The sequence below is a fragment of the Bufo bufo genome, chromosome 1 (genome assembly GCF_905171765.1).
Source record: "Bufo bufo chromosome 1, aBufBuf1.1, whole genome shotgun sequence".
NCBI lineage: Eukaryota > Metazoa > Chordata > Amphibia > Anura > Bufonidae > Bufo > Bufo bufo.
Window position 1 is genome coordinate 582,137,852 of NC_053389.1, and position 24,249 is coordinate 582,162,100.

General features: G+C 41.7%; 1 protein-coding gene across 1 annotated transcript in view; it reads left to right on the forward strand.

The window, feature by feature from the left end:
• The first annotated feature begins 13,591 nt into the window (after positions 1-13,591).
• LOC120984356 overlaps positions 13,592-24,249 on the forward strand; it is a 74,528-nt gene continuing 63,870 nt past the window's right edge. Inside the window, exon 1 of the mRNA XM_040413333.1 lies at positions 13,592-13,715. Within this exon, the coding sequence (XP_040269267.1) occupies positions 13,649-13,715 (67 nt within the window). The 5' untranslated portion in view covers positions 13,592-13,648. The remainder of the gene's footprint in view (positions 13,716-24,249) is intronic.

The following is a 24,249-nucleotide window of genomic DNA, read 5'->3' on the forward strand; positions in this document are numbered from 1 at the left end:
CCATATGCATGATACGCAGTCGTAAGTCCTTTCCCTTGACCTTTCTTACTGATAAAATACCTACTAAAAGGAGTAGTTCTAGCCAATTGGCCAATGGGAGGTCTCGCCCTGTGTAGCATATGCCTAACTTGGAGGTATTGATAAAAACCAAGTGTTAGGGATACCGTAAGTTTGATGTAAGGTCTCAAATGGTTTTATGGTAGAACCCTCGTACAGCTGTTCCAGACATAGAATACCCGCTTTCTCCCATTTATCCAGCAAGAGATCAGGAACTCCATACGTGAGTGCAACCAGTGGGATTTCAGATCTCGTAGGAGAGAAAAGCTTCCCTTTCTCTATACAGTGGCACCAGGTCCAAGCTGCCGCCCGCATAGTCAAGAGGGAAGGGGGGGTGGAGGTTTAGGCACCTCTAAGGAATGGGCAGCAAGAAAGCCTGGGAGAGATCCCATTTTTGTAAAAGTGGATTCTAATTCGTGCCATCTCTGTTGCGAGGGAGGCACCCACCACTCTTTCGTTTGTTCAATGAGGTTCGCTTTGTAATAACGAACAAGGTCTGGAACCCCCAATCCCCCCTCCCTCAGCTTTGGGTATAAGGCACGTCGGTCCACTCTAGGTCCGATTGTAACGACCCTATTATTTTATGCGGTATTATAAGAGGTATGCATCTAAGTTTATAGAGAATTTTAGGTAATATCATCATTTTGACCGCATTAATTCTGGCCACCCATGACATAAAAAGCTTAGAGTATTCGGCATAATCCGCTAATAATTCTGTTCTCAGGGAATTGAAGTTACTTCTCACTAAATTTAGTATTTGAGATGTTAGTGAAATGCCCAAGTATGTTATGCCATCCTCTGCCCATTGAAATGGAGCTTTCTCTAGGAGCTCCCTTTTGAGAGGGTCTTGAATCGCAAATGGAAGAACATGCGATTTTGTGACATTAAGTTTATATAAAGAGGCTTGTGCATACTCCTTTAAAACTGCCATGACCTTTGGAAGAGATCTTTCTGGGCAAGTGAGTGATAGCAGAACATCATCTGCATATAGCCCGATTTTGTGTGATGTGTTCCCCACTTGTATACCTAAAATACCTGGGTCTGTGCGGATTCTTTCTGCCAGGGGTTCCATCACCAGCGCAAACATCAACGGTGATAAAGGGCAACCTTGTCTGGTACCGTTCGTTATATCAAAACTTTTGGAATAAAAGCCGGATGCTAATACACGAGCTGATGGAAGGGAGTATAGGTTTAAAATAGCTGACAAGATAGGCCCTTGGAACCCAAAATGATTCAGCACCTCTGTCAGAAACCCCCAGTGCACCCTATCAAAGGCTTTTTCTGCATCAAGAGAAACAAAGATCGTGGGTGCACCAAAGGGTTCCGCTAGCTGAAGTAGGTCAATCACTCTACGGGTTCCATCTCTGCATTGACGGCCTGGGATAAAACCAACCTGATCTGCGGACACCAATTTAGGAAGAAGGGGTTGTACTCTCAGGGCTAGCAACTTGAAGAATAACTTCAGGTCATTATTTAATAAAGAAATGGGTCGGAAATTTGCTGGAATATCATGAGGTTTCCCTGGTTTGGGGATTGTCGTGATAATGGCGCATAGCATTTCTTTGGGTATACTACCCGGGAGTAGAAATGCATTAAAGAGCCGCGTGAGGTATGGTAGTAAGTTTACTTTAAAGGTTTTATAATAATCTCCCGAAAAGCCATCTGGGCCTGGGGCTTTATGCAGTTTCAGTGATTTTATAGCGGTATCTACTTCCAGTTCCGAGAAGGGGATATTAAGCGATCTCAAATCTTTGTTTCTTAATCTTAGACGCAGTTTGAATGAAAATTCCTCTCATAAAGCTTTTATGGGCGCAACATAATGTGGAGATACTGACATCTGAAGTGTCATTGAGATCAAAGTATTCATCTAAAGCTTTAGAGAATAATTGGTATCGGTTTTCATCTCTCAGCAAATATGAGTTAAGGCACCAAAGCGGCGGGTTAGGATTAGGGTAATTATCTGAGAGATGTAAATAGATTGGAGCGTGATCAGACCATGTAATATTGCCTATTGCGGTGTGAGTGGTTTTATGGAGGAGGTCTTTGGAGATAAGGAAGTAATCTATTCTAGACAGGGAGATATGAACCTGAGACACAAAGGTGTAATCCCTTTCTGTCGCATGCTGGTATCTCCATACATCATGTAGGGGAGTAGTTTTGAGCAGCTTACCCAGCGCCGGTGGATGACCCACCGTTTTCTTGGAGCAGTCCAGAGAGGTGTCAATGGGTAAATTAAAATCTCCGCCTAAAATGATGAAACCCCTGGCAGAATTCAACAGTTTCTTGAAGAAACGTGTAAGGAAAGAAATTTGGTGAGAGTTAGGCACATAAACATTAGCTATAGTATACTCAGCATGATTTATGGAGCAAAGGAGAATAATATATCGTCCCGCTTGATCAATAATGGCCTGATGTGCTTTAAATTGGACCGAACGTCTAATCCCTATAAGAACCCCAGCTTTTTTAACCTCTGAAGATGCAAAGTATAGATGTGGGTAATGCCTATTAGAACATCTACCGGTATCTTTGGTCAGTACGTGAGTTTCTTGGGCTAGCAGTATATCACATTTGCTCTTATTGGCATCATTCCATAGCGCAGAATGCTTGTAGGGGGAATGTAAACCCCTCACATTTAAAGACATTAGATGTAATACCATTGTGAGTCAGTGGTAGTAAACAGATACTTAGCGTTATTCAGGAGAGGACGGTGGATTACAGGTGGCACGTTAGACACAATAGATTCAGGATCACATTGAAGCTGGAAAAAATAACAGTAGTTAACAAGATCACAAAGTGAAACTAGGCAAACATGCCTATATTGGTATAATAACCAATGATGAGCGCCCATGAGTTTTCAGGAGCGCAAAGGTTTCCAAATCAGACAATAAGATCCTGAAAGGATCACCTTAACTTATAAAAGCAGTAAGCTACTTGAGGCTAAGATAAGTGGATAGAGACTTGGCATAGTAAACACATCTATGAGGGTGTTACCCTTTCTATCTCACTCTATAGACAGATAAGCAAATATGTTAATTAATCTATAGAGGGGTTAGTGATAGAGTAGGTACAGAGTAGAAGGGCAGTGATTTCTCAGTATAGAATATATGAACCGTCCCACAGCACAGGATAGATGTTGTATTGATACACCATTCAGGTTATCTGCTCATCGGTGTGCTTGGGGGACAGCCGATCATTCTTTCTCTTATTGCTTTTCCCGTGTCTGCCAGCTTGTGCAGTGGACCATGGGATCGGGGCTGGTAGTACTGGAAAAGCCTGCAGATTTTGGACACTACACCAATCTTCAATGGAGATCATGGGGTCTCCCAGCTCCGATAAGAGTTCCGTAAGGTCCTCATGTCGCCGAATTATAATTTTTTTCCCCGCCACCGTAGTGGTGAGTCCAAACGGGAACATCCAGCGGTACATTATCTTCCTACCCCGCAGCAGATCTGTAAGAGGCTTCAGTTGCTTCCTTTTGTGCAGAGTCACAGGGGCTAGGTCCTGGAATAGCATAAGCTGGTGGTCCTCGAAGGACCAAGTGGGAGTTACTCTGGCTTTTCCCAGCATATCTTCCTTAACTCTGAAGTCCAGAAATTTGCAAATAATATCTCTGGGGGGATCATTAGGGTTAGGTCTTGTTCTTAGCGCTCTATGTGCTCTCTCAATATCGATGGAAAGAGGATAATGATCTCCCAATAACACAATGGCAATCTGTTTTACTGTTGAGAGCAGAGATTCTGCAGCATACGTTTCTGGAAGACCACGAATTCTTAAATTGTTGCGTCTGTTTGCGATTGTCTTGGTCTTCTATGTGGGTGTACAGCTGGTTCAAATGGTCTTGACATGTTTGAAAATGAGTGACAACTTCTCTGGAATGATTGCAGAGTTCTGCTGTGGTATCCTCTAAACCATCCACACGATGACCAATATGGCGTAGATCTTGTTTAATTTCCTGCAAATTCTGTGCTAGAGGTGACAGAGTGTTGGTAAGGGTTTGCTGAAAAAAGTCCCTTGATAAAGGAAGATCCGTTTGTGCTGCAGCTTGTGGTTCGTCTTGCAGTGTATCATTCAAAGATAGAGGCACATTCACATGAGTGGAGAGGTCTGCACATGCAGACGTTTTTGTGACAAACTTCTCCATATTACCTTTGACATGAGATGTTTTCAGAGATATATTAGGATCTCTGGCTGCAGGTTGGCCATATTTAACCATTGCAAGACAGGTGGTTTATGTCCTTTAAATGATGAGTATATCACAAATCCGGAGTGCTATGCCTTTGTGAGCTGCATATCCTCATATAGGCTAGTAAGGTACCCAGCCAGGGTAGATCATAATTAAAGATCTGGAAACATTGAGCCTGTGGCTCTAATAAGTGGAGTGAATGGACCCCCTTTGAGAGGTAAAAGGAGGAGCGTTTAAAACATTAGGACTTAGTCCTCTATATAGATCAGACCAGGGGCACATAGAAAGCCCAACTGTGTTGTAAAGTAATGGCGCTTCTTCTCTCTGATTGGAGAATTGAGCTGGGGGAGACAGAGCACCTTATAGTGGCGCCAGTTCTTTAAGGGATGAAGGTGCACAGTACCTCAGTTTGAAGAGCTTGGAGGTTATGGAGTGGCAGGACTCCGTATACAGCAGGTAAACTCCACTACCGTCCGATTCAGAGTGTCCAGGGATCCGACAGATGATCGAAGGACTCCGGGTGCAGCTCCTGTAATCTGCAGTGTGAGATGCTCTTTCCCAAGATGGCGCCCTCACTTCAAATGATTCGGGCGCGAGATTGGCGCAGCGGGACTTGCTCACCAGATTCCTCAGGCTCCTCACCCGCAGCGGTTCACAGCCGAGTAGGCTCCGGTCACTGTGCCTCTCTGTAAATAGCAGATGGAAGGCTCGGAAGATCGGTGTCCTGATGTATGAAGCGGAGCTGGAGGCTGTCTGTTCAGCTAGGCCTCAATCAGATCTCCGGTTTGCCGGCACCCAGGGAGCTCCAGAAGGGTACAAAATTATGCTGGTAAGTCACAGCCTCCAAACATGAGAGACTTGGGGCTCTATAAGGCGGTTTTTCGGAAGGATGGCGTTAGATTGTAAGCAAGCGGCCAGAGCTCTCTCACCACACGTCCTTTCCTGTCCGCAGAAAGCCACGCCCCCCCACAGGAAAAACTTTTTAAACAGCATAAAATTGATCATCACCAAAAGTCCAAATATGCCCGACCTGGGTTTCGCTCCAGCTACTTCAGGGGCAAACCTTTGTATCACTTAATGTGAGTGACTAAAGATCAGGATAAGGAGCTAGATTCACAGAGAAAGGAATATACTTACCTTTTAGAGACCGCTGCAGAGAGAATTGGCACAGATCTGTTTTGCATTGTGACTTTGATAGAGGGATTTCTAGCCTATTCCCAGCTGGATCCTGCAGCCAACGTATATACTCAGCAAGGGATAGAAAATCGTATATTGGTCAGATGGACAATTATACACACAGATCTTTTGTCATACACACCAACTATTGGTCTGTTTGGACAGATATTGGTCAGATAATCTGTTGGTGTAATACAGCCCCCTTATTTATTACATATACATTACAAGATCTCTCCAGGTCTCTGAGATAACATCAATTTAGAGATCATACAACTTTCACAGCGTTTATATGTAAGATAATTAACCACTTCCCATCTGGGCCCTTTGCCCCCTTCCTGACCAGGCCAAATTTTGCAAAACTGACATATCTCACTTTATGTGGTAATAACTTTGGAACGCCTTTATTTATCCAAGTCATTCAGAGATTGTTTTCTCGTGACACATTGTACTTCATGATAGTCATAAATTTGAGTCAAAATATTTCACCTTTATTTATGAAAAAATCCCAAATTTACCCAAAAATTTGAAAAATTCGCAATTTTCTAAATTTCAATTTCTCTGCTTTTAAAACAGAAAGTGATACCTCATAAAATATTTATTATTTAACATTCCCCATATGTCTACTTTATGTTGGCATCATTTTGGAAATGTCATTTTATTTTTTTAGGACGTTAGAAGGCTTAGAAGTTTAGAAGCAATTCTTCAAATTTTTAAGAAAATTGCCAAAACCCACTTTATAAGGACCAGTTCAGGTCTGAAGTCACTTTGTGGGGCCTACATAGTGGATACCCCCATAAATGACCCCATTGTAGAAACTACACCCCTCAAGGTATTCAAAACCGATTTTACAAACTTTGTTAACCCTTTAGGCGTTCCACAAGAATTAAAGGAAAATGGAGATCAAATTTTTAAATTTCACTTTTTTGGCAGATTTTCCATTTTAATCAATTTTTTTCTTTAACACATCGATGGTTAACAGCCAAACAAAACTCAATATTTATTACCCAGATTCTGCGGTTTACAGAAACACCCCACATGTGGTCGTAAACTGCTGTATGGGCACACGGCAGGGCGCAGAAGAAAAGGAACTCCACATGGTTTTTAGATGCCATGTCCCATTTGAAGCCCCCCTGATGCACCCTTACAGTAGAAACTCCCAAGAAGTGACCCCATTTTGGAAACTAGGGGATAAGGTGCCAGTTTTATTAGTACTATTTTTGGGTACATATGATTTTTTGATCATTCATTATAACACTTTATGGGGCAAGGTGACCAAAAAATTGGTTGTTTTAGCACAGTTTCTATTTATTTATTTTTACAGCGTTCACCTGAGGGGTTCAGTCAAGTGACATTTTTATAGAGCAGATTGTTACGGACGTGGCAATACCTAATATGTATACTTTTTCTCATTTATTAAAGTTTTACACAATAATAGCATTTTTGAAACCAAAAATTGCTTGTTTTGACACAGTTTTTTTTGTTTTTTTTTACGGTGTTCACCCGAGGGGTTAGGTCATGTGATCTTTTTATAGAGCTGGTTTTTACGGACGCGGCAATACCTAATATGTATACTTTTTTTTATTTGTTTCACTTTAACACAATAATAGCATTTTTGAAACCAAAAAAATGATGTTTTAGTGTCTCCATGTTCTAAGAGCTATAGTTTTTTTATTTTTTGAGAGATTTTCTTATGTAGGGGCTCATTTTTTGCGGGATGAGGTGACGGTTTTATTGGTACCATTTTGTGGGACATACGCGTTTTTGATCACTTGGTGTTGCACCTTTTGTGATGCAAGGTGACAAAAATTGCTTGTTTTGACACAGTTTTTTTTTTTTATTTATTTTTTACGGTGTTCACCCGAGGGGTTAGGTCATGTGATATTTTTATAGAGCTGGTTTTTACGGACGCGGCAATACTAAATATGTCTATTTTATTTTATTTTTTCTATTTTTAATTTTTTTTTTTATTCCTTACTTGGCATTTTTTTTTTTTTTACAACCCTTTATTTTATTTTTATTTTATTTTACACTTTTCGTCCCCCATAAGGTCATACAAGACCTCTGGGGGACATTTACTTCACTTTTTTTTTTTTTTTACACTGTTGATTTCTCCTGTAACTGGGGCTGACATAGTAGCCCCAGTTACAGGACAAATGCACCCCTATAGAGGCTGTACAGCAGCAATCCTGCGCTGTACAGCCTCACAGCAGGGCTGATCGAGGTCTCTGAGAGACCTCAGACAGCTCCTGCACACTCCGGTCACGGCGGTCACATGACCGCCGGGCCGGAACAGGAAGCGCACAGCGCTTCCTGCTTTGCAGACACAGCGGTCGGTGAGCGCTGTGTCTGCAGCGATCGTGAAGGCAGGGACACCTGGGCACTGTCCCTGCCTTGTCTTAGGGTTGCCCTGCTGTCACTGACAGCGGGCAACCCGATCAGCAGCTGCACGATTAGCGTGCAGCTGCTATTTCTGACAGGACGTTTTAAAACGTGCTGTCAGAAATAGACGTCCACCCCACCCATAGGACGTTTATATCCTATGGGCGGACGTGAGGCGGTTATGGACTGATTCTCAGGCTCTTTTTGATGTTCTGTTGTTTTTCAGATGTCCATTTACAGTATTTCACTTCATTATATTATGCCTGACGAAGAGACCTGGGTTGTCGGGAACACTTGCTATGTAACATCATTGCTTCTATTGTTGTTAGCCATTAAAAGGTATCAGACCTGCAAGAGTCTGATTTTGTTTCTCTTAATAAGAGCAATACACCAATTATGTATTTAACAGTCCCTAGTGGTTCAGTGGTTACGATATATTCATGGTCTAATGTGATAAATAATAAGTACATCTGTATCCCCATTATCCAGTGGCAATACAGTTAAAAGGGTTCACTGGTCTTTACTGGGTTTATATTGATAGCCTAACCTTTAGGATAGGCCATCAGCATCTGATCAGGGGATCAGCTGTTCGATAGTAGCTCTAGTACCAGAACGAGGCAACTCCAGTCACTATAACCAAGTAGTAGCTTCTGTGCTAAGGGTGGGTTCACATCTGCGTTCTGGATTCCGTTATGGCTTTCCATTATAACATGGTTATAATGGAAAATAATGGAATCCATAAGACGGAAGGACGGATCCATTCCTCTGCCCATAGACTTGTATTATGACGGAATGAAAAACGGAAGCCTTTTAAAAGGCATTCCGTCTTAATAGAAGTCTATGGGAATCATAACGGAACCGTCCCGTTTCCGTTATGCAGAACGGAGAAAAAAGTCCTGTCGACAGGACTTTGTTTTCTGTCTTGCATAACGGGACCCAGACATATCTGTTATGATTCCCATAGACTTTTGGCTCTTAAAGGCTTCCGTTTTGACTTCCGTCTTATGGATTCCGTTATTTTCCGTTATAACCATGTTATATAATGGAATCCAGAACGCAGATGTGAACGCACCCTAACCTACGTTGTCAGAGCTACTGCAGAACAGCTCTTTGGTGGCTGTTGGTCAATATGATAAATACTCAGGGTGTCCATGTTCCCAGTTATCCAAATCTGCAATGGTTTGATGCCACTTTACTGCCACATAGGGATTACTAAATGTCATGTAATTTTTAGATGAGATCTAAGGTTATATAAACAAGAATCTATACAAATTTAGCCTATGTTCAAATGATTAAAACATTGTTTATATACGGTTACAAAAAATACACATAGTTATTAGTTACGTGCATATAAGGGTTAATTTTTGCCCCTCCCATTTCTTAAAACTTAGATTTGGCCTCACTCCAGAGAGCAGTAGCTAAGTAAGGCCTGGGCTACACTGAATATTTTTGTAGTGTTGTTGATGGACAATATACAGTCAGGTCCATAAATATTGGGACATCGACACAATTCGAACATTTTGGGCTCTATACACCACCACAATGGATTTGAAATGAAACGAACAAGATGTGCTTTAACTGCAGACTGTCAGCTTTAATTTGAGGGTATTTACATCCAAATCAGGTGAACGGTGTAGGAATTACAACAGTTTGCATATGTGCCTCCCACTTGTTAAGGGACGAAAAGTAATGGGACAATTGGCTCAGCTGTTCCATGGCCAGGTGTGTGTTATTCCCAATTGCAATGAGCAGATAAAAGGCCCAGAGTTCATTTCAAGTGTGCTATTTGCATTTGGAATCTGTTGCTGTCAACTCTCAAGATGAGATCCAAAGAGCTGTCAGTATCAGTGAAGCAAGCCATCATTAAGCTGAAAAAACAAAACAAACCCATCAGAGAGATAGCAAAAACATTAGGCGTGGCCAAAACAACTGTTTGGAACATTCTTAAAAAGAAGGAACGCACCGGTGAGCTCAGCAACACCAAAAGACCTGGAAGACCACAGAAAACAACTGTGGTGGATGACTGAAGAATTCTTTCCCTGGTGAAGAAAACACCCTTTACAACAGTTGGCCAGATCAAGAACACTCTCCAGGAGGTAGGTGTATGTGTGTCAAAGTCAACAATCAAGAGAAGACTTCACCAGAGTGAATACAGAGGGTTCACCACAAGATGTAAACCATTGGTGAGCCTCAAAAACAGAAGGCAAAGGAACTGCTCATGATCCTAAGCATACCACCTAATCAGTGAAGTATGGTGGTGGTAGTGCCATGGCGTGGGCATGTATGGCTGCCAATGGAGCTGATTCTCTTGTATTTATTGATGATGTGACTGCTGACAAAAGCAGCAGGATGAATTCTGAAGTGTTTCGGGCAGTATTATCTGCTCATATTCAGCCAAATGCTTCAGAAATCATTGGACGGCGCTTCACAGTGCAGATGGACAATGACCCACAGCATACTGCAAAAGCAACCAAAGAGTTTTTTAAGGGAAAGAAGTAGAATGTTATGCAATGGCCAAGTCAATCACCTGACCTGAATCCGATTGAGCATGCATTTCACTTGCTGAAGACAAAACTGAAGGGAAAATGCCCCGGAAACAAGCAGGAACTGAAGACAGTTGCAGTAGATGCCTGGCAGAGCATCACCAGGGATGAAACCCAGCGTCTGGTGATGTCTATGCATTCTAGACTTCAGGCTGTAATTGACTGCAAAGGATTTGCAACCAAGTATTAAAAAGTGAAAGTTTAATTTATGATTATTATTCTGTCCTATTACTTTTGGTCCCTCAACAAGTGGGAGGCACATATGAAAACTGTTGTAATTCCTACACCGTTCACCTGATGTGGATGTAAATACCCTCAAATTAAAGCTGATAGTATGCAGTTAAAGCACATCTTGTTTGTTTCATTTCAAATCCATTGTGGTGGTTTATAGAGCCAAAAATGTTAGAATTGTGTCTATGTCCCAATATTTATGGACCTGACTATATTTGCCGTGGGTGTGTCATAGAGAGTAAGCCACCATCTTGGCACACACAACAAGACCTTACCATGATCCTGGTAAGTGTTTCTTACATGGTAAGCTTATTGACTTATATACTTGCTACTTACTATTTGTATAAGCTGTATATGACTTTTATTATGCTGTACACCATAGGTCATATTTTTCTGTAAAATCACATATTATTATTATTCACCTAGCAATTATGTGTCCCTATTTATTCCCATATCCCAAAATCCACTGCAAACAGTTTGACATTCATATGTTCCTAAAGTTCATGTAATACATATGTTGCTACAAAATGTCATCAAATGAATTAGTGTAATTACATATACAGAATATTCCTGTGAATGTTCATAAAATTGCCATACATAGATGAGCGATGGTAAATAGATTGCTACTATTGCTAACACACAGTCGGATCACTGTATCCAAGCACCTTAAAGGGAACCGGTCATCATGAAATACAGTGCAGTTTACAGTCAGCATGTTAAAGGGTCACGGTACGTTCAGTAAACTTTTGATATGTAATAGTGACATATGAAAAGTTTAGATCGGTGGGGGTCTGAGCGCTGAGACTCTCACCAATCTCTAGAAAGCGGGGAGATAAGCGCCCTCTTAGTGCTCTCTCTCCTCACTGCAGGACAGGAAGTGCTAGCAGATTGCATTTTTGTGGTGACAGGTTCCCTTTAATAAGTGTATTTGTAGTGCAACCAGAACCATTTAGATGATTTTAAATACCCGCTAAACTCACTTAATAGGGACTGTATAGTTAGCTGTCATCACATACAGGTTCTTCTCAAAAAATTAGCATATTGTGATAAAGTTCATTATTTTCTGTAATGTACTGATAAACATTAGACTTTCATATATTTTAGATTCATTACACACAACTGAAGTAGTTCAAGCCTTTTCTTGTTTTAATATTGATGATTTAGGCATACAGCTCATGAAAACCCCAAATTCCTATCTCAAAAAATTAGCATATTTCGTCCGACCAATAAAAGAAAAGTGTTTTTAATACAAAAAAAGTCAACCTTCAAATAATTAAGTTCAGTTATGCACTCAATACTTGGTGGGGAATCCTTTTGCAGAAATGACTGCTTCAATGCGGCGTGGCATGGAGGCAATCAGCCTGTGGCACTGCTGAGGTGTTATGGAGGCCCAGGATGCTTCGATAGCGGCCTTAAGCTCATCCAGAGTGTTGGGTCTTGCGTCTCTCAACTTTCTCTTCCCAATATCCCACAGATTCTCTATGGGGTTCAGGTCAGGAGACTTGGCAGGCCAATTGAGCACAGTAATACCATGGTCATTAAACTATTTACCAGTGGTTTTGGCACTGTGAGCAGGTGCCAGGTCGTGCTGAAAAATGAAATCTTCATCTCCATAAAGCTTTTCAGCAGATGGAAGCATGAAGTGCTCCAAAATCTCCTGATAGCTAGCTGCATTGTCCCTGCCCTTGATAAAACACAGTGGACCAACACCAGCAGCTGACATGGCACCCCAGACCATCACTGACTGTGGGTACTTGACACTGGACTTCAGGCATTTTGGCATTTCCCTCTCCCCAGTCTTCCTCCAGACTCTGGCACCTTGATTTCGGAATGACATGCAAAATTTGCTTTCATCCGAAAAAAGTACTTTGGACCACTGAGCAACAGTCCAGTGCTGCTTCTCTGTAGCCCAGGTCAGGCGCTTCTGCCGCTGTTTCTGGTTCAAAAGTGGCTTGCCCTGGGGAATGCGGCACCTGTAGCCCATTTCCTGCACACGCCTGTACACGGTGGCTCTGGATGTTTCTACTCCAGACTCAGTCCACTGCTTCCGCAGGTCCCCCAATGTCTGGAATCGGTCCTTCTCCACAATCTTCCTCAGGGTCCGGTCACCTCTTCTCGTTGTGCAGCGTTTTCTGCCACACTTTTTCCTTCCCACAGACTTCCCACTGAGGTGCCTTGATACAGCACTCTGGGAACAGCCTATTCGTTCAGAAATTTCTTTCTGTGTCTTACCCTCTTGCTTGAGGGTGTCAATGATGGCCTTCTGGACAGCAGTCAGGTCGGCAGTCTTACCCATGATTGCGGTTTTGAGTAATGAACCAGGCTGGGAGTTTTTAAAAGCCTCAGGAATCTTTTGCAGGTGTTTAGAGTTAATTAGTTGATTCAGATGATTAGATTAATAGCTCGTTTAGGGAACCTTTTCATGATATGCTAATTTTTATAGATAGGAATTTGGGGTTTTCATGAGCTGTATGCCAAAATCATCAATATTAAAACAAGAAAAGGCTTGAACTACTTCAGTTGTGTGTAATGAATCTAAAATATATGAAAGTCTAATGTTTATCAGTACATTACAGAAAATAATGAACTTTATCACAATATGCTAATTTTTTTTAGAAAAACCTGTAGTACCATTTCCTGATTACTCTCCATTATTGTAAATGAAAGAGAAAAAGACACATTAGATCTATAATATAGATATAAAAATACAATAAAAAATTATGATGTATTACTTTTTAGATAAGTTTATATATATTTTTATCGTAGTACATCTTTGTATCAATATGTTGTAGAAGTAGTCACGTAAAAACTCTGCAGAAAATGGCAGTTGCTCATATTTTGTACATTCAGCCATCTGAATATATTTCAAAGAATTAAAGCGCACACTGAGAAAGCCCCTTAGTCATTTTAATGAAAGTATTGTCTTGCTGGAATTTACACACACTGAATAACCACTTCCTCTACAATTTCCTGGTTTAAAGGACCTGCATATTATGACTTATGACAGATTGTGGGTAAGATCATCCTAAGTCATTTTTAACTTGGCTGTTCATTTATTTGCCCTACTCTACATTCTGTAATGGATTTTTACATAGCCATTCTTGGACTGACATTGCCATCAATGATGAGATTCGTGTCGGGGGGAGGTAAGGACATAAGTGCTTCTGTAAGATATATTTGAGAAGGAATTTAGGCTGTAGGATTTGTTAGATTCTTTGTAATAAGGACATGGTGTATTAAAGAGGTTGTCCAGTTTTTGGTAATGACTAATCCTCAAGACTAGCTGATCGTCAGGGTCTGACAACCTGCTCCCCCACCGATCAGCTGTTTGGCTGACTCTCTGTCACCAGAAGTCGGAACTGGAACTACACAGCTCTGTCAACTGTGTATTGGAGGGAGTGTGTTACTACAACACTGCCTCCATTGATGGAGCTGTGTAGTTCCGGCGCCAACTACTGGCACTAACACCCAAATGTCTGGCACATATGTTATACAGCATCATTTACATTATCTTAGCATACTGTATGTATGATGGAAGTTACCGCAATAAGTTATTGTATAATACCTGGATAATACTTGCATATTTTCATAGATCTAAATGCTTATTTTCCAAGAAAATTCTACAGTATACAATGGCAAAGGTTATTAGTTAAAAATGTCTGATGACTACTCGCCCTCAGCAAGTAGTATAGTATTTCCTAGTAAATATTTTATAGAATCCTATCAACTGAACCTTACCTTTTATAACAAATTTTAAAGCAAGGCGATCTATAAGTGTGCTTTACTGGGTGAATTCTGGGGTGAAATTTAAAAGTATGTGCCGTATACTAATTACAGCACCTCTTGGGTTGATTGGCAAAGAGAGACATCATGTAATATGGCACTTGTGTACCAAATAGAGCTGCTGGTACAATCATGTTGTTCCTATGGACAAATTCTGTTTAAAAGGAGTCTGTCGACAGATTTGCCATTGCCTGGCCCTGTCAATCAAAGCAGCGAAAGAGGGGCTGCCCACAGAAGGATGCATACCTTGGGTGCAACAAGAACAATGGTGACTCCCTCATTGCACCGAAGTCCTAAAAGTATCATAACTCGGGAATGGAGCCTCAGATCAACAAAAGAAAAATGGCATTTAAATCAGGTGGACCACAGCAATGCGTTTATGCAAACATTTGGATAGGGAGGTAACAGACTCCCTCTAATGCAATGGTGGCGAACCTATGGCACGGGTGCCAGGGGTGGCACTCAGAGCCCTCTCTGTGGGCACCCGCACCGTGGAAAAAGTCTATGGTGTACCAATATGCCTTAGACTTTTCCTGCCATTCATCAGCACAGGGCACACTATGAACAGCACAGGCAGCGCACTGAATGCAGACAGGCTATTATAGCTAAACGATAGAGTATATGGAAGATATACTATATTAGTATTCAGGTTAGCTTGCCATGTTGGCACTTTGCGATAAATAAGTGGGTTTTGAGTTTCAGTTTGGGCACTCGGTCTCTAAAAGCTTCACCATCACTGATCTAATGCACAGCTGCTGCCAGGAATATCTGGACACCATGCAGCCAAAGTGTCGGCCAATGACATCCTTTCTGCTGATTTTCCTTCTCTTACCTCCTTATAACAATGACAATTCTTCATTTTTATTTGTTCATGTATCCTAGCACATATATACTGTACGTAAAAATAAGTGGCATATTTTAATCCATGTTTCTTTATCTGAAGGTAACATACAAAAGTGTTTTATACTTTTTTGTCAAACTTATGCCATACATTTCAGTATGGCAACAAAAGCATTTGAAATATATGAAATATATAAAATAGGTCATGACAAATTACTGTCTTATAGCCTATCAGCATGTTAACCTCTTAGTGACCACCCATACGTGTTTTTATGGTGGTTACTAAGGGGCCTTAGGATGGGCCGCCACTTTTTTACAGCGGCCCAGTCTAAGCGCTGCACGGGTCCCCAGTGCAGCGTGGAGCGGGGACCAGGTTTAAACAGCGAGTGCCGATCTGGGCTGTTTTACACTTTACAATGGCGCCCGCCACATGTAAAGTGCTGACAAAGGGAGCGGACTCCCTTTGTCTCCCATCGGCACCCCGCAAATGCGATCGTGGAGTGCTGATGTGTGTGAGTCTTCAGTAATTCCCAGCAGGCTGCGCCAGAGAGGCGCAGCCTGCTGGTCAATGTTAGAATAGCATTGCCATTAAAATGCAATGCACTATAGGGATAGTGCATTGCATTTTAAAAGCAATCAAAAATCTATCTGTTATAGTCCCCTTGTGGGACTATTAAGTGGTAAAAAAAAGTAAAAAAATAACCTCATTTATTTAATAAAAAAATGCCATAAAAAATACTTTTTTTTCCATTGAAAATACACTTTTCAATGGGAAAAAAATAGCAAAAAAAAATAATCTTACCCATATGTTTGGTATTGCCACGTCCATAACGACCCAGACTACATAAATATCATGTAAATTATCCCCTACAGTGAACGCTGTAAAAAAAATTAATAAATAAAAAGACAGAATTGATAATTTATTCTTAGTTGTCCCCACCCATTCGTTTGATTTATTTGGTTAGGTGAAAGATCTTAACCTGTTCGTTAGAAAATTGAAGTGGAGGAAATTCTTTATGAATAATGATAGGCGGCAATGTGCAGAACTCGGCATAGATATTGCTGAGTTGGAAGATGTGAGGAACCTAGTAGATCTCTTGGTTGAGAATGAAAGAACCCTGGGGAAGGACCTTTAACATCCATTAAAAAACCCTACTATTAATGACACCACCCCTATGGATGTTTTTCTTAAATTAGTGGTTGATGATTTATCACAACTAGAAGGGCTCAAATGTAACAATAATGTGACCAAAGATGAATTAGAGGACCTGTTATCACTTGAAAAGGACACATCCATAGTGATTAAGGCAGCAGAAAAAGGGGGTAATATTGTAGTGTTGGGACATGAGCAGTACCTTAAAATGTGTCTTGACATTTTGAATGACATTAAATGTTATGGTGTGCTCTCGGAAAATCCCACTGACCAGCACTTAAATGAGTTGAAAAATATCCTCACTTCTGCATTAATATCTAATCTTATCACTAAAACAAAGTATCAGGCCCTTCTTCCCAAGAGTCCTCAACTAGCCTGCTTTTACAGTTTGCCCAAAATTCATAAGGGGCTATACCCCCTCAAGGTTAGACCTATCATTTCGGGCACTAACAGCACTTATGTTGACGCCATCCTCAGACCATTTGTTTTATCACTGCCCTCCTATGTGAGGGATTCAATGAAGATTGTCCACAAACTGGATGGCCTCTACATTGAAGGGAATGCGCCACTTGCCAGCCTTGACGTGGAGGCCATCTATAGCTCCATCCCCCACGAAAAGGGCATGGAGGCTGTGTGTTACTTTCTGCAAGAACATGGTAGGGAGTTTTACCCCACAATGATTTTGTCATCAATCTGTTAAGGTTAATCCTACATCACAATATTTTTCTCTTCAATTGCCGCTTCTACCACCAGCTCATGGGTGTGGCCATGGGGAGTCCATGTGCTCCATCTTATTCCAATCTGTACCTGGGCTGGTGGGAAAAGAGGTGGTGTTTGGAGATGAACTTGTGGTATGGTCCTCCCACATTACTATGTGCTTAAGGTACATCGATGATGTCCTTATTTTTTGGACTGGAACTGTGGATGAATTTAATAACTTTGTCAAGGGTCTTAATGTCAATAATTGTGGCCTTTTTTCACATCTGAGATTAACCCGGTTCAAATTACCTTTCTTGACATAACCATCATCAAGGCTGAAGATGGTAAGATTTACACGAACCTATTTTGCAAAAAAACAGCAACTAACAGTTTTTTGCACTGGGAGAGCTGTCACCCTCTCCCCCTTAAGAAAGGGATACCTAAGGGGCAATACCTTAGGGTTCGCCGTAACTGTTCCTCTATTTCTGACTTTCAGACCAAAGCTCGGGACCTTGAGAATAGGTTTTTGCGACGTGGTTATCCCCGCAGGCTGCTCAAATTGGCATACCAACATTGGCTTGCCTGCACACGCGAGTCCCTTCTCAATCCGAGAATAAAACAAAGGGATAAAACAAATGAATAGATTCGCCTGACAGATTCGCCTGATGCAGCCAATGAACAGGTCAAAAATATCCTTTACAAACATTGGGATGCTTTAAAAATGGATGCCGACATTGAGCATCTGGTGGGTGATCGTCCAGCCATTACATATCACAGGGGTCGTAATCTGAGGGATCGGCTGGTCCACAGCTTTTTTCAGACCCTGTGTTCATCACTTGGCTGTTGAATTCACCACAGGGAACTTTCCGCTGTAGTGGGTGTGTGGCATGTGATTTCATCAAGCCTGGAACATCTTTTACTAGCACAACCACCTCAAGGTCCTATATCAGATGCTTTGTTAACTGCAGGTCATCTGGCCTGGTTTATCTGGGCACCTGTACCTGTGGTTTACAGTACGTTGGGAAGACTATCCGGGAATTCCACCATAGAATTGGCGAGCACATCAATCTGCATCGGGGGATGTCTAGTCTATCATGTTTCAAGGGATTGAAATAGTGCGACGTTCTCCGAGGGGAGGCCATTTTTACCAAAGGGTCCTTCAAAAAGAGGCACAGTGGACCTTCAGGTTGGGCATGGTCCGCCCTCTGGGTCTAAATGATCATATCTCTTATGCCTGTTTTATTGATTAGTCAACTCTTCAGGGAATTGATTTGGCATCTTACAGCATTGTGTCTTATCTCCTTGACACAATGCTGTATTAACATATATGTATGTCCTTTTTGTATATATAATTGTTATTTTGCAACATTGTCCCTTATGGTTTCAACACAGTGCTGCATTATTTCACATTTATTTATGTCAAGCAACTTAGCTTTCTTTTTTCCCCATCTCATATTTGTTACCTTTTGGCTACATGCACACGACCGTTCTGTTTTTTGCGGTCCGCCAGTGTGCCTTCCGCAATTTGCGGAACGGAACATAGTAGAAATGCCTATTCTTGTCCGCAAAACGGACAAGAATAGGACATGCTATATTTTTTTTGCAGGGCCACGGAACGGAGCAAAGGATGCGGACAGCACACGGAGTGCTGTCCGCATCTTTTGCGGCCCCATTGAAGTGAATGGGTCCGCACCCGAGCTGCAAAAACTGCGGCCTGGATGCGGACCCAAAAAATGGTAGTGTGCATGAGGCCTTTCTCTGTTAATTTATCCATGCCTGAGTTTCTCCCTCTCCGATCTTTTCAAATGGAGGACGCTCAGCTTATCATGTGAAGCTGCTGGCAGCCGGAGAGTTAATGAGCGGAGGATTCCGCATCTCCGTGCTCCAATTGGCTGGCACACTCGTCCCGCCTTCCCCTATTCATACCGGCATTCCAAGCTGCCGCTTTACAGTCATCCTAGCGTCGGATACGCTGCCACACACCACCAGTGTGGTGGCGTTTTTTGCTATAATTCTCCACGTGCTTTGTTAGTTGCTCCTGATGATTCATGTGTTGAAATGCATCGAGCCTTGTCAAGACGCTATGTGCGAGAGTTCTAACTAGATAAGGACGGGTAGTCAGGAGTTGGGGTTGATTGACACACCAGGTTAGTACAGTCTGTGTATGGCTGTTATTCCTGGATGAGACTTGTCAGTATCAATGGTAGTGCCCTTTTAGCTGTACTTAATTGAGCCTGAGCAGGACACTGAATTATCCTCCCCTGATCTATATATACTATCCTTCCTCTTTTTGTGTGTCCGCACGAGGTACACCCGTTATTGGGTGACACTCACTTTGTCACCTTCGGGGTATCGTCTAATATTTGACGATTGCTGGGCATACTTTGACGCTTGACTGGCCTTTCAAAGTCACTATAAAGACATGACATATGTTTTTAGTCCTCTGTTATTTTTTAAGCCATTTAGCCATCAAGTGTTTGATTGATTACTGTATTTATTTAGCCTTTTGAGGGTTTTAATACACACATCACCATTTTTTGTTTGTTTTTATTCAGAACCTAATAAAGTATTTCATTTTGATGCCTCTTTCTACTGTGAGAATAATATTTATTACTTAGTTGCCACCGAAATAACATAATAACAAGCGATCAAAAAACGTCATTTACTCCAAAATGATTCCAATGAAAAATACGTCGTCCCGCAAAAATCAAGCCCTTACACAACTCCCTGGAAAGAAAAATAAAAAAGTTATGGGTCTTAGGGAGCAGCAATGCAAAAACATTTTTGTTGCAAAAAAGTAGTAAAATGTAAAAAAAACTATATGTATTTGATATCACTGTTATCATACTGACCCAGAGAATAAAGATATTATGTTATTTATACAGAAAAATTAACGCCGTAAAATTTATAAAGTAAAAACGCAGTGGCAGTATTGCTGATTTTCCCATCTCCCTCCCAGAATGAGTTAATAAAAGTTAATCAGAAAGTTATGTGTACCCCAATATGGCGCCATTAAAAACTACAACTTGTCCCACAAAAAACAAGCCCTCATAAACCTATATAGATGGAAAAATAAAGTTATAGCTTTTGGAACGCGACGATAAAAAAAGGAAGAAAAACGCTTGGTCAGTAAGGCTCAAAACAGGCTAGTCACTAAGGGGTTAAATTATAAAAGTGAGAGTGCTCATACTGGGCTGCTTCCATCTGGAAAGGGACGGTGCATGCTCAGCCACATTTTCACCAAGACCCTGGCCCCAAAGGGCAGGGGAACACGACAAGGCCGGGTACATAAATCCTAAATTAAACACTTAGGGCATGATCAGACAAACTAAAATAAGGTGCCAGTATTAGGCATAACTTTCAGAGTTCCAAGGTGACTTCAAGTCGTGGTGTGGAGGGCTACTGAACAAGATGACTCGTTCTGGACATATTAGGCTGATATTTCGAGTGTCCTCACTCTGTGAAAGCCTCGTTCATCGGGGCCTGGCTGCTGGTGGTGCGACAGACCTTTCGGCGAGGTGGTCTGAACTCCCTCTGAGGTAGTGATGCTGTCTCCATCACGGTACCATCTGGAAGGGAGGGCCAATCTGAAATCTTCACCAGAGGAATATCTAGAGCCGCAGGGAAAGTTGGCAAGTCTCTTGGATGACGGAGTGTCACAGTCCGTCCATGAAGGCGAACCTGCAGACGAAATGGGAATCCCCAAGTATATAGAATTTTATGCTGTTGCAGGATAGACAGTAGGGGGCGTAAAGCCTTTCTTTTCAGTAGGGTGAAGCGTGAAAGATCCGAAAGTATTTGTAGAGGGGAGCCTTTATATTGCACCTGGCCGGCTTCCCTGGCTTTTTTCATAATGTCAGTCTTCTGTTGATAGTGATGTACCCAGCAAATAACATATCTGACTCTGTCAGGGTCAGCTGGCTTAGGCCCTAGTGTACGATGAGCTCTGTCTAGCTCCAATGGTGTATCCATGAGGACTCCTAAAAGATCATTGAAAATAGAGCACAGTGTGCCGTCTAAATCCCCTAGGGCCATCGTTTCAGGAAGGCCTCTCACCCGTATATTATTTCGCCTTCCTCTATTTTCTGCATCATCCAGAATATCAACAAGGTAGTGCAATTGGAAAGAGTAAACCTCTAAGATGGATTCCTGTTTAGTAGCCACTGTCGTCACAGACTGCTCCAAATCAGTGACCTTTGCCCCTATAGACAGTACTTCATTTTTAATATTATTGACCTCTGCCCGATAAACTGTTTCCAGCCTGGAGATGTATGTCTCCATATCAGCTTTGGTTGGGATAAAGGAGATAAATGTGTGCAGATCCCTCAATTCTGAAAGGGTATAGGTCCCCACATCTCGTTGCATACTGCTGAGGGTTGTAGCCGCAAGGTTAACCCTATTGGAGACAGGGAAAGTCATAGATGTGGACGGATTTGGAAGTTGACGTTTATATAAGGAAGAATTCTCCCCACTCACTTGTTATTGCAGTGGTAATGGAGGTTTCCCGCGCTTCCAGTGCCGGACCGCATGGTGATGGTGCATAAGTCCCTTGCATCAGCAGCTTCCCTGTTACCTCGGTTGCTGGCTTTACGACGCAGGATGCCTCCGACTCTACGTCCAGGTCAGCAGGATCTCTGGCGTCTGTTTCCAAAGGAGAGGAGGACGCAGGTGTCTCTGCTTGTTTGTCTGCGGCGGTCTCCAAGGAAGATGGCGCCAGGTGTGAGCGCTGCGAACCAGGGATGAGAAATCTTTCAATACCGTGCGATGAGGAACTCTTTGGCTGGCTGAGGGTCATCTGCATGCTTTTCTTCTTACTGCCTCCCATTATTTGTAGATTAGTGATGTAAGTGCTGATTGTTAGGGTCTTTCCATTAGTCCTGAGGCAGCTACATCAGATCGATAGGGGTCTGACACCCGGCACCCCCACGATCAGCAATCACTGCTATGAGAGTCATGGAGACAAAAGAGCATCAGCCTCTCTGATGTTTCTCGGCCACCCTAGGCTGGCACTTACTGCCGGTTCTTGCAATCTTGGCCCTGAAAGACCAGGATGGGGAAAATCCTTTAATATTGTAACTTTTGGAACCACTGTATTTTGCATTCTTTACATGGTAGACGTTCTTTCTTACTGTCAAGGACAAGAGTGTGGACAATGATCGAAAACAAATTGCCTGCTCATTAGCTACCTTTACATGCAGCAATGATCTAGACTGTATGGGGTTGAATGATTGTTACTATGATCATTGGTTACCATACAGTATACTTGTTTGTCAGCATCCATCCATTTTGCCCAGGGCGATGTGCTAACACCGAACTGGGATTTTATGTGCCATATGAAAGATGCAATCACCCAACGAACAAGCATTTCGTCATTCAAAATGAATGTTTAGTCTGCAGGTTTACCGTATGTTATAGTTGAAACACTGGGTGTCTTCTATATCTGTAATTCTGTCGTCCTCTAAACTTCAGTAATCATGAGGTTTGTTAACCCTTTGTCAGACCTGCATAAATTGGTGGGTCAGTGGCCTGGTCTTCATGACATTGAAGCCACTGTGCACACTGCTTTGCTGCCGTGACATTTTCATGGACAATGATAATTAAAAGATCTAAGCTAAAAAAAACTTTCGACAGTTCTACAATACAAATACTATGGTTGATCTAAGATTATGCTGAAATTCTGTTTCTCATTTTTTTAACCATGGAAATAATCTGTAGGTGATTTCTGTAAAAGTCACCAATTTAATCTGGTAGATGAGTGTGAGAAGCTCTCCCTTAAACACTGGCTGCTGATTTATACGAAGTCAGCTTAATCATCCAGCCACAAAGGTGAAAAAAACAGGCAAAGAAGCCTAAAGAGTATTTTAATGTTTTCCCCCGATTAGTCATAATAAAAGTATATGAAACAGCTGCTTTTTTTATTTAACTCAAAATATTTCCTTAGAAAATGTAAAGCGTTAAAATAATGTTTTAGCAAGTAAAGGCCTCCTATATCTGTTCACTCAAATGACTTGGCTGAGGTATGAGATCAAAGACCTCTGAAACCTCAATGCTCTTAGAAATTAAATGTCAATGTGTTTGGTTAAGATGAGCGATATGATTCATCCTTTACGTGAACAAGGACAGGCTTATGGTCAGCTAGTACGTGGTTTCCCTTCTTCAGTTTCTGAATTCATAAGCTATGGAAAAAAGATTCTTTCTTCAAAAATTTTCTACCAATAAATTATATGTAGCAGAAAATAATATTAAAAGACAGTGGAGTTAAAAGGGGTATCCCATTACAAAAATGTATCCCCTCTCCCCAGGATAGAGGATAAGTGTTTGATAGTCAGGGGTCCAACTTCTGGGGGCCCCACAGATCACCAGAATTGGGGCTTATGTTCCCCTGTTTAAATGGAGCAGTGGACACACATGTTCGCTGCCGCTCCATTCAACTCTATGAGGCTGCAGATACAGTTGAAACCAGAAGTTTACATACACTATAAAAAAAAGACACATATGCATGTTTTTCTCAATATCTGACATGAAATCAGAATAAACCTTTCCTGTTTTTGGTCTATTAGGATTAACATAATTATTATTTCCCAAATGCCAGATTAATGAGAGAGAGAGAGAGAGAGAGAGAGAGAGAGAGAGAGAGAGAATGTTTAAAGTCATTTTTATCACATTCTGCAAAGTCAAAGGTTTAGATACATTTCATTATGATTTAGTACCATTGCCCTTAAACTGTATGACTTGGGTCAAATGTTTTGGATATCCTCCCACAAGCTTCTCACAATAGTTGGTCGGAATTTGGGCCCATTCCTCCTGACAAAACTGGTGTAACTGAGCCATGTTTGTTGGTCGCCTTGCTTGCACCTGCCTTTTCAGCTTTGCCCATACATTTTCAATAGGATTGAGATAAGGGCTTTGTGATGGCCACTCCAAAACATTGACTTTGTTATCCTTAAGCCACTTTGTAACCAGTTTGGCAGTATTCTTCGGGTCATTGTTCATTTGGAAGACCCATTTCCGCCCAAGCTTTAACTTTCTGGCTGATGTCTTGAGATGTAGCTTCAGTATTTCCACATAATCTTCTTTCCTCATGATGACATCTATTTTGTGAAGTGCACCAGTCCCTCCTGCAGCAAAACAACCCCACAACATGATGCTGTAACCCTTGTGTTTCACAGTTGGGATGGTGTTCTTAGGCTTCTAAGCTTCTCCCT